We start from the raw sequence: 12,175 nt of genomic DNA, 5'->3' as shown, positions 1-12,175 counted from the left end.
TTTTAGTTAGAAATTCTTACGTAGCATTAGCAAAAGATGCATAAACTCAAAACACAACTGCAAATGCTGATTAATGCTAACATTTAAAATTTTAATATGTTAAAGTCTTACATAGCAATGAAAAAGATTTAAAATACCAAAAATATTTCCAATAAATTTCCTTACTATATCTTAAGGAAACTTTCTGCATTATATCATTCTGAAAGCACTAGAAAAGAGGGTTACTGCTGCTGCTGACATACTAATTCCTACAACAGAAAAACTAACTTTTCCCTTTAGCAAAGCTGGCAACCTGAAAAATTCCAACCCCAGGGAAGCAGTCTTACACATGTCAAACCTGCCAACTATAATGAGAAAATTCCTGGCAATATTTCTTGGACCTCAGAGAAATAAAGCTAGATAAATTTATAAAAATTAAATAATAACTAAAAGCTAGAAGGTGGGAATCCTCTTAGTCACCAAAGAGAGGAGAAAAGGAAAGCTAGTTAGAAGGTGAGCACCCATCCATCTTTTTAATTGAGCTTTGAAATGCTATCTTCACAGTATGGGGTAAATTTATTCAGCTACAGTGATAGGAATACATACTTCATCCATCAGCTTGTTAAATGTCATAAATCTTTACAGAGACACCAACACCTGTGCTGCTATGGCACCTGAAATTACCTGGAACTGTAAAAATTCCAATCTTTTACTTTCAATCTATCTGTGATTTTTATAGTCAGGTCTTGCATTCTCAAACAATCTGTCACTTTGCCTTTTAATTGGAGTATTAACTATCTTATATATACAAATACATTTATATTTGTTGTTACTGATATGGGTGAATAGGTCTGTCATTTTTCCACTTATTTTTCTCTTTGTCCCACCTGTTTTTTGTATCTCTGTTCCTCTTTTCTTGGTTAATTTTGGGTTAATTGAATATTTTTTAGTATTTCATTTGAATCCTTCTACTAGACTTAAACTTTGTAATTTAGAGTAATTTTAGACTTAACAGAAAATAGCAAAAATAGTACAGGGAGCTATGACATATCCTTCATCCAGCTTCCCCTAATGTTAGCAATTTGCATAACTATAGTATAATTAACAAAACTAAGAAATTAACACTGGTACAATACTATTAACTAATACACAGACTTTATTCAGGTTTCTCTAGTTTTTCTACTAGTATCTTTTTCTGTTCTACGATCCAATCCAGGGTACCACATTGTGTTGTGTTGTCATGTCTCCTTAGTCTACTCTATTCTGTGACAAATTCCTCAGTATTTACTTGTCTTTCATGACCTTGACACTTTTGAAGAATGCTGGTCAGTCAGTTATTTTGTAAAACCATCCTCAGTACAAGTTTTCTCACGACTGAATTGAGTTTACTCACTTTTTGGGCAGAGTGATGTGCTGCACTTACCCATTCAGTTCAACCCTTTTTTTTTTTTTTGAGATGGAGTCTCGCTCTATCGCCCAAGCTGGAGAGCAGTGGCGCTATCTTGACTCACTGCCAGCTCCGCCTCCTGGCAGTTCAACCTATTTTTTACTGATTACTATGCAAGTTTGGATAGGTAAGATGTAAAATGAGTGAAACACTAATCTAGCAGATTTAAGTATTAATGTTTACCAAATTACTTGTTGAAGTCTTGATTTCTATTTTTATGTTTCATCCCAAGTGAAACAATAGGCTTTCATTTGTTAAACTACTAGATAAACATTTTCTAGCCCAGGAGGTAGGGTAAGAAGAAAATCAATTTTCATTTTAACTCTCACAGAGAACTAAGTTTGGATTAAAGTATTGAAATCACAAAGTCATTATCTTTTTGTGGGGTATCTTTATTTGTATGCTACAAAGAACTACATAGTGTGCCAAATTTTCATGTCTTGTTAATTCAATGCTCATTTTGAGATTAGTAAGGGAAGTTAATAAAGAGGAAAATATTAAATACAGTTGGCATCCCTGATCTGCAGATTCAACCAACCACAGACCAAAAATATTTGGGGACAAAAATTAAAAAAAAAATAAAAAATATTATCAATCAAAAACCAATACAGCATACAACTATTTACATGGCATCACACAGTATTAGGTGTCATAAATAATCTAGAGATTATTTGAAATACACAAGAGAGGACTGGGCACAGTGACTCACACCTGTAATCCTGGCACTTTGGGGGCCTGAGGCAGGAGGAACACTTGAGCCCAGGAGTTCAAGACCAGCCTGGGCAACATAGTGAGACCCTGTCTCTACAAAAAATTAAAAGAAAAAAAAAATTAGCCTGGTGTGGTAGTGTGCATCTTCTTGGGAGGCTCAGGTGGGAGTGTCCTGGAGCCCGGGAGTTAGAAGCTGCAGTGAGCTGTGATTATGCCACTGCACTTCAGCCTGGGTGACAGAGCAAGACCCTGTCTCCAAAAAATAAAATAAAATAAAAATAAAATATACAAGAGGATGCTCATAGGTCATATGCAAATACCACTCCATTTTATTAAAGGGACTTGGATGTCCTCAGATTTTGTTATCTGGTGGTGGGGGCGGGGGGGGGGCCGGTGCACCTAAAACCAATCCCCTACAAATACCAAGGGACGACTGTACATCTAATCTGTTTGTGGCAAGAACAACCCTAACCAAACAGCCAAGGTCGGAAGAAAAAGGAATTATTATTTATTTTAATGTCCCTGTCAGCAAGAACTATTAGTTTCTTTGATATTCCCTAGAGCATTTAATAAATATCCCTGAATATAGTATTTTTAAATGTTTTAAATTATTAAGTGAGGTTTTTCCAGAAAGCCTTATGTGAATAATTCCACTGCACTGTGATTATCTACTCACTTTATTCCAAGTATCTTTTCAGAATATGTAATATTGACTGTCTAATACTATGACTTCTTGTAGTTACTCTTTTGTAACTGTTTTCATCTGTTGACTTTGTTTACTCTAATAGGCTTAAAACTCCTTGAGGGTAGAAACCTTGTCAATTTCTCTCACAAAAGTGCCTACCACATTACTACACATGGGATCATTCAAAATCTGACAATATGAATAGTCAAGGCTTTATACATGAGAAAATTTAGGTGGAAAGGATATTTTCCTCCCTCAAACTAATGAAGTATAAAATTTCAGAAGCTTAGAGGTAACAGTACATTAAAAAGATTATAATATTTTTTAGTCTTTGTAGTTATAAGTTTGAATTATTTTCCCAACAATGGTGGTCTTTGGATAGCAAATGTTCTTTCCTTAAGACTTGTTATTAATTTCAAATGTACTACGCAATTTCCCATAATTTTCAAAGTCAAATGTCACAAGATATAAATATGTTTAATACTGAATAAAAATAAAGTGACTAAAAATTATGACAAAGATATGTTCAAAGATATGTTCAGTTGTATCTTTGCTAATAACAGAACATGCTGAATCTTATATGCTACAGTACACTATAAAAATTTTTTTCTTCTAATGAACCTCAAAGAATCATTTTGGAAAGATTACAATGCAAAAATGTTCTACTAATTTAATAATTTTCCATTACTAATTAAAATTCTAGTACTCCATGTATATCCATAAAGATAAAAAAATTACAATATCCGAGAGATTGCTACCCTAGAACTGACATATACACTCACACATACACATATGCAAAGACATTCTAAAAAATGTACTCACACAAATAAACCATCTTCTTACACCAGTCTTATTTAAATTCAAACACTTTCAGAAAAACTGAAGTATCTTGCTACATTTAACATTTAGGCAGGAAGCAGAAGTAAAAAGGACATATTAAATTTGAATTTTTATTGTAGTAAAAAACAAGATTAGAAACAGGTAGAATCTAGAGATGAAACAGAGCTGATGATTAATCTCCACAGGATGACTTAGCAAACGGAAAAAAAGAAGTTCTGAACACAGAATGAGAAAGGGGAACCATCTACTTGTATTTTTCATACCCATCCTCTTTTTCCTCCAAGCTCCTGGATTTTTTTCATGCATTAATAATAAGAAATTCAGGTGACTAAACTGGGTTTGTGATGGTGAAATTGACATTTTTTGTGGCAGAAGACTTAGGAGAACTAATAGACAGAAAAAAAAATCTGGAAGTCAGACTTCTCCAATGGCAGTAAGATTATTTTATGATAAAAGGTTTGCCATTCAAATACTATGAAGTATACTTTTTAAATTATTCTGATCAATAGTGATGAGAAGTTATAAAATATTTCAGTCACTACCATAAGATCACAAACATACAAAACTTTCTATTTTTGCTATGAGGAGATCAAAGTATTACATGGCAATCTGCAGAAACAGCTCCTATACTGGGCTGCTCCTTATTTATTGATATATAAGAACCTTTACATTTTACAGTGAAATGACGACATATTTGATTCTATAGATTAGGAAAATAATATATTTAGAATTTCCAGAGTACGGTATCTGGCACATAACAGACAACTATTATTATATAAATTTGTTAGCTTTAATTGCCAATTTATTCAGAAGTCACAAGTTTTCCTCAGTCATGTAGACTTTTAACCAACTAGATGTAAATGATATTTTACTTTGATATAAGCTAAACTACACAGATTCTTGTGACAAATATATACATATGTTCAGAGAGGTAAGAGAGAGCAAAGAGTGAAAGAGAGAAAAAACATGGAATGTTACTAACAATAAGAAAAAAAAAATCCCCTGCCAACTTAAAGCTTACTGTTGACATTAATTATGTCATATAAACAATTACTTCCAACCACATAATTCGTCTTTTTCAAGCTTCATTCTGTAAATTATCTGATCAATATTAAGTTTTTCTGCCTTAGAGATGTTTTAGGAGGGGACAGGAAAAAAATAAATTCATATTTTAATTCACTGGATTCAGCAGAGCTTGTCAAGAAACCTCCCAAATAAAGGCTAGCATGGATGAAGAAACGCTTTTAGAAGAAAAACTTCAGAGAAAACTACAAATTCTAATCTACCTGTACAGTTATACTCACCAGAATAGCTGATCCCACTGCCTGCAGTAAATGGAACAATAGAAGTATTTTTAACTTTACCACATATTTTGAAGTTTACTCAAGATTTAGACACATAATGAAAACGTGGCAATCTTGCCTATTATATAGTATTTTTAACTGTTACAAAAATATGCAAGTGCTGAATAAAGAAATGTAAGGAGTAGATTGTTCCAAATTAAAACTTGATACGGTTTTCAATAGGGGATAGCTGAGAGATACACAAAGATAATTAAAGATTTTTTTTTGAACTTCAGGAAAAGAACACTGAAATATTAATGAAACTTGTCTTTTGATATAATGACAAGGAATTTTTTGGTTAAGTTCAATTTCCTTTGTTAACTAAAAAATTACTAAAAAAGATTAAATAGGGAGTACATTGTAACAATTTGTACATTTATAGTAAACTGTGTTAATATCATGACACTGACCATACATATTAAAATAAAAATTGAGATAGTTCAGATATTTATAGCAGTTAATTTTTAAATTCTAGAATAATCAAATGTTTAAAAAAATCAAATTTTCTAATTCTAAACCTCCTGAATTATTATGTCAAATTCACAAACTACTCTAAACTTTATCAACAACTTACTTGGTTTGTAGAATATATTAAATGTATCAATCGATCTTACCATCTTTGCCATCTATGGATTTTGACACTTCAATATCAAAATTTTCCTGCATCTGCTGGCCTCTAAAACAATTGAGATGTTCTTGCTCAATTAAATTACTTTCTTCCTCTTCTAGAGGCTGCCAAGTGCCATCAATAAACCACTGTCCACGCATTACTGGTATTTTATCAGCCTCTGAAAAAGAAAAATCACAGAATTATACATTTTAAGATTCAATTTTCAAAAGAGACATAGTATCTACAATCTTATATTTTGCTACTGCTGTCACAAAAACAGATTTTCATGACGCAATACAATCATATAAAGTTTTATTTGTATTTATTTATTTTGAGATATTTATCTTGCTCTATGCTGCCCAGGATAGAGTGCAGTGGTGTGACCACAGCTCACTACAGCCTTGATCTTCCAGGCTAATTTTTATATTATTCTGGTAGAGATGTGGTTTTGCTGTGTTGCCCAGGCCAGTCTCAAACTCCTGGGCTCAAGAGATGCGCCCACCTTGGCCTCCCAAAGTGCTAGGATTACAGGTATGAGCCGCTGCGCCTGGCCCATTTAAAGTTTTAAAATCCAGATTTTGAGCCAGAGTGTATCATATTCTATAGCATATACTTTTACTTATATTAAATATTACACCTAAAAATCACTTTAGCACTAGAAAAATAGATGAGCAGCTATGTATATAATTGAGACTCTGAGTAACCAAAATTAGCAGCCTAAGGCGTTAAAATGAGTTTCATGCAAGGCTCTGATGATAGTTCCAATGTCTTAGAAAATATTAATATAAAATCCAGAATAGTGTTTAGAAATAGTGTGTGTGGTAGTAGTGTGTGGCACTTTTTAGAGCTGTCTTGGAGACTAGAGGCTTCTAGTAAGTATACAAGATAAATGAAACTATTATATTAGCAAATATTTAATCTACTTTAGGGAAAAAAAAATTTTTCTTGGCTAACTTTTGATTAAACACTATCCCTAGAAACCTAAGACTTCTAGTTGTTATTTAAAATAAACCACAACTGTCAGCTAAGCTATCTTGAATTCTTTAACACGATTTTTTTTAATATAGCAAAAATAAAATAAAAATAACAAAACCCTAAAAGTAAAAAGCAAAATGAAACAAATGAATCTAATCATGTAGAATGCTGGTAGTTTAATCACACAAAGAGAAATTATTTCAAGTGAATTTAAAACTCTGTCATTTGCACATACATCTTTGGAAATAAAATATGGAGAAAAAGAACAGCAAACATCTTAAACCTTTTGCAATAACCATATTGTCAGTAATACTATTTGTATTACTAATTTGAAACTGTAGGTTAAGATGAATGTATTAATTTTATTAATATCATTAGGAACCTAGATTTTAAGCATAAAACAAAAGAGATACAAGTATAAAAATCAAATAAAAAAGCTTGTAATCATAAATTTTAACGAAAAATTTCAGTATGGACTAATGATGTATTTTCTCTTTGAAAAAAAGGTCCTAGTAAAGGCCTAGAATTGAAGACAAACCCAGTATAAGTGAACACTCCTAATACAAAGATTGTGAACTGTAAATATCATTTCCCATTAAAAGAAACCAAGAGTCCTTGAAAAAAAATGGCTAAACTTCAAGTTTGAGACAAGAAATACACTAGATGATCTTGAAACATCTCGTCATACCAGATTTGTACTGCGATGTATTTAAAATTTTCTATTATGTGTTTCTATTGCTACTTGCATTCTCCTATATTCTGCTACAGTGATTCTGGTATATTTAGGTGTTTGCTGTGTCATTTGGTACCTAGATACCAAAAAATATTATAACTTCATTGTGAATTATGGTTTTAACCACTATAAACATACTGTTATACTGAATAGTTTTTGCCTGGATTCTACTTTATCAAAATGGAAACTCCTGATTTCTTATTTTTTCCATTTGCCTGTAATATCTTTACATATTCCTTTATTTTTGATGGCTGGAATCACTGTTTTATATGTCCCTTATGTAAGGCATAGAATTGGGTTTTGCTTTATAAAGCCATTTGAAATCTTTTTATTTTAATAGATGAGTTAAGCCCATTTATGTTTACTAATATGATTGACATATTTGAACTCAACTCTATATAGTTACCATGTTTATTATTCACACTTATTCTTTTTTTTCTTTATGTTGTATTTCTGCTATTTTTGCTTTTTTTGTACTTTCTTTTGGTAGTTAGGAAAATTCTAATTTTTTGTTCCAGTGGTTCTCTCTCTCTCTCTCTCTCTCTCTCTCTCTCTCTCTCTCTCTCTGTGGTGGTGGCGGCGTGTGTGTGTGTGTGTGTGTATGTATGTGTTTTAGAGTAACCCAAATCTCCTTTTTGCTTACTTTACCTTTTATTATCTGGTCAATCCATTTAAATGGTATTGTATGACTCTCATTTATTACCTATATTGTGGAGAATGACCTTAATTCTATCTCTCTTTCTCTGTTCACCCATTTATTTTTAGTTTTATTCTTTTTACTTTGTCAGAACATATAAAAATTATACCTATGTCCCCGGCACTGTTTTAAGCCTTGGGTCTACATTTAAATATAGTAAATTATCACCACATATTTCCTAAATTCGTGTGTGTTCAAACTGTTTATCTGATACTCTAAAGACAGGTTGGCTAGCTTGTGCTTTATTTCTTTGAGTTTTTAAAAATGGTGCTCCACCGTAGCCTTCCTTTGAATATTGTTCTAGGCCAGGCGCAGCGACTCATTCCTGTAATCCCAGAACTTTGAGAGGCTGAAGCAGGTGGATCACTTGAGGCCAGGAGTTTGAGACCAGCCTGGCCAACATAGCAAAACCCCATCTCTACTAAAAATATAAAAATTAGCTGGGCATGGTGGTGCATGCCTATAATCCCAGCTACAGGAGGCTGAGGCATGAGAATCACTTGAACCGGGGAGGTGGAGGTTGCAGTGAGCCAAGATCATGCCACTGCACTCCAGCCTGGGTGACAGAGGGAGACAGAAAAAAAAAAAAAAAGAATATTGTTCTTAAGGAATCTGATGTCAGCCTTTTAAATAATATAATCTTTTTTCCCCTCTCAAGAGGTCCAGGAAAAAAGTCTTTAAAATCTAATAGTTTTACTAGGCTATGACTCAGCTGTTCTGTATTAATCTGTCCATGATGGGGCCTTTTAATACGTAAAATTTCAAATTTCCTATTATTTCTGAAAAGTGTTCTTGAGTTAGGGTTTAATTAGTTCTGTTCTAGTGATTTGCTTTTCTTCTTCAGGGACTCCAATTTTAAGTATGTTAGGTCTTCTTTTGTCTGTATTGAATTTAAACTATCTTTTACATTCTCTTGGTTGTTTTCCTTCCTTTTATCAATGGCTCTTATTAGTTTTTTATTTGAATCTATTCTCCTATTGGCACCTTGTAATTAATATATAGTAGTCCCCCCTTGTCCGTGGGGGATACATTCCAAGACCCCCACTGGATGCCTGAAGCCTTAAATAGTACTGAACTCTATATATAATGTTTTTGTAATATACATGTATTTATGATAAAGCTTACTTTATAAATTAGGCACAATAAGAGATTAACAACAACTAATAATAAAACCCAACAATTACAACCATATGCTAGCATCACTACTCTTGCACTTTGGAGCCATTATTAAATAAAATAAAGGCTACTTAAACACAAGCACTTCAAAACCACCACAGTTGATATGATAACCGAGACAGCTACTAAATGACTAATGGACTAGTGGCATAAACAGTTGCATATCCTAGACAAAGGAAAAACTCCCATCCTGGGCAGGATGGAGCAAGATGGCTGGAGACTTCATCACACCAATCAGAAAAGCATCCAATTTAAAACTTGTAACTGTGGCTGGATACAGTGGCTCATGCCTGTGATCCCAGTACTTTGGGAGGCTGAGGCAGGAGGATCACCTGAGGTCAGGAGTTTGAGACCAGACTGGCCAACATGGTGAAACCTCGTCTTTACTAAAAATACAAAAATCAGCCAGGCGTGGTGGTGCACACCTATAGTCCCAGCTACTTGGGAGGCTGACGCAGGAGAATTGCTTGAACCCGGGAGGCGGAGGTTGCAGTGAGCTGAGATCATGCTGACAGACAGGACTACCTGGATTTCCTAGGCCGACTAAGAATCCCTAAGGCTAGCTGGAAAGGTGACTGCATCCACCTTTAAATGGGGCTTGCAACTTAGCTCACACCTGACCAATCAGGTAGTAAAGAGAACTCACCAAAAAGCTAATTAGGCAAAAACAGGAGGTAAAGAAATAGCCAATCATCTATTGCCTGAGAGCACAGTGGGAGGGACAATGATCGGGATATAAACCCAGGCATTTGAGCCAGCAACGGGCTACCCTCTTTGGGTCCCCTCCCTTTGTATGGGAGCTCTGTTTTCACTCTATTAAACCTTGCAACTGCCCTCTCTTCTAGTCCTTAATTAAGGCTCAAGCTGAGCTTCTGCTTGCTGTCCACCACTGCTGTTTGCTGCCATCGCAGACCCACCGCTGACTTCCATTCCTCCGGATCCGGCAAAGTGCCCGCTGTGCTCCTGATCCAGTGAGGCGCCCACTGCCGCTACCAATTGGGCTAAAGGCTTGCCGTTGTTCCTGTACAGCTAAGTGCCTGGGTTCATCCTAACCTAGCTGAACACTAGTCACTGGTTTCCAAGGTTCTCTTCCGTGACCCATGGCTTCTAATAGAGCTCTAACACTCACCACATGGCCCAAGATTCCATTCCTTGGAATCTGTGAGGCCTAGAACCCCAGGTCAGGGAACATGAGGCTTGCCACCATCTTGGAAGCAGCCCACGACTATCTTGGGAGCTCTGGGAGCAAGGATCCCCGATATTTGGCGACCAGGAAGGGACCTCCAAAACGGTAATATTGGACCACTTTCGCTTGCTATTCTGTCCTATTCTTCCTTAGAATTGGAGAAAATACCGGGCACCTGTTGGCCATTAAAAACGATTAGTGTGGCTGCCGGACTTAAGACTCAGGTGTGAGGCTATCTTTGGAAAGGCTTTCTAACAACCCCCAGCCCTTCTGGGTTGGGAGCATTGGTCTGCCTAGAATCAGCTTCCGCTTTCAATTTTCCTGGGGAAGCCCAGGGCCGACCACAGGCAGAAAGCTGTTGTCCCGAACTCCTGGCATTAACTGGTTGAGATCATGGCTAGTCTCTATTCAGCAGTCACCCGTGCGTGCACCCCTACCTTTCCTTCTGACCCATACCCTGGGTCCCGACCATGACTTTCTTGAAAGTGTAGCCCTAAAATTCTCCTTACCTCTGAATCTACTTTCTCTGATCCCTGCCTCCTAGGTACTAATGGTTCAGACTTTCAATTCCTCTAGCAAGTTGTATCTCCAAAGGGATCTAAGGAAGCTCTACGCTGTGTCCTTAGGCATCTAGGCTATAAACCCAGGGATTCTTATCCCTGGTGTCCCTCCGGATTTAGGTATACAGCTCTCGACATGGGCAGTTATGTGGGACCCGTTCCCTACCACCCTTGCCAGGGCCCCAAGTTTGTAATGGCTAAGAGGAGGGGAGAGAGAGGGATAGAGGAGAAAGAGAGAGAGAGAGAGACACGAAGGAGAAAGAGAGAGAGAGACACGAAGGAGAAAGAGAGAGAGAGACACGGAGGAGAAAGAGAGAGACACGGAAGAGAAAGAGAGAGAGAGATGGAGGAGAAAGAGAGAGAGACGGAGGGGAGAGAGAGAGATGGAGGAGACAGAGACGGAGGAGAGAGAGAGACGGAGGAGAAAGAGAGACAGAGGAGAGAGAGAGAGATGGGGAGACAAAGAGAGAAAGAGAAAGAAATAGTAAATAAAACCAGTGTGCTCTATTCCTTTAAAAGCCAGGGTAAATTTAAAACTATAATTGATAATTGAAGGTCTTCTCCGTGACCCTGTAACACTCCAATACTACCTTGTTGTCAGTGTAAACAAGGGCGTAGCCTGAAAACACTGAGACCACTGATAACCTGTAGTTTTCCTATCAAAAATCCTTAACGTAGTAACCTACGTTTGCATTCAATCTGTAGCGGCAACTGCTTTGCTAACAGAAGAAAGTAGAAAAGTAACTTAGAGGAAACCTCACTGTGAGCTTCCTAGTTCAGAATTATTCTAAGTCAAAAAATCAAAAAGGTAGCTTATTAACTCAAAAATCTTAAAGTATGGGGCTATTCTGTTTAAAAAAAGGTAATTTAACACTAACCACTGATAATTCCCTGAATCCAGTAGATTTCCTAACAGGGGATTTAAATCTTAATTACCATACAAAGGTCTGACCAGACTTAGGAACTCCCTTCAGGACAGGATGGTAGATGGTTCCTCCCACGTGATTGAGGGAAAAACCAAAATGGGTATTCAGTAATTGATAGGGAGACTCTTGTGGAAGCAGAGTTAGAAAAATTGCCAAATAATTGGTCTGCTTAAAGGCGTGAGCTGTTTGCACTCAGCCAAGCCTTAAAGTACTTACAGAATCAAAAAAAGATATCTCAATCCTGACTCAAAAGGTTACCTACATTCTCTCTGAAACGAATTTGTATAAGAACTGTTGTTTATGGGAA

General features: G+C 36.0%; 1 protein-coding gene across 7 annotated transcripts in view; it reads right to left on the bottom strand.

Moving 5' to 3' along the window:
- The window catches only part of LOC105481810 (DDHD domain containing 1), a 123,098-nt gene that overhangs the window by 60,944 nt on the left and 49,979 nt on the right, over nucleotides 1-12,175 (bottom strand). For 4 of the 7 annotated variants that reach the window (XM_011741553.2, XM_011741554.2, XM_011741555.2 and 1 more), the window contains exons 2-3: nucleotides 5,620-5,793; nucleotides 4,967-4,987 (exon numbers count right to left, since the gene is read on the bottom strand). In XM_011741553.2, the coding sequence (XP_011739855.1) occupies nucleotides 4,967-4,987; nucleotides 5,620-5,793 (195 nt within the window). The remainder of the gene's footprint in view (nucleotides 1-4,966; nucleotides 4,988-5,619; nucleotides 5,794-12,175) is intronic. The other 3 variants (XM_071100168.1, XM_011741556.2, XM_011741558.2) reach the window with 1 other exon arrangement.

The sequence above is a fragment of the Macaca nemestrina genome, chromosome 7, assembly GCF_043159975.1.
Source record: "Macaca nemestrina isolate mMacNem1 chromosome 7, mMacNem.hap1, whole genome shotgun sequence".
Taxonomy (NCBI): Eukaryota; Metazoa; Chordata; class Mammalia; order Primates; family Cercopithecidae; genus Macaca; species Macaca nemestrina.
Note: the sequence above shows the minus strand (reverse complement) of the source record. Positions and strands in the feature narration are given on the sequence as shown.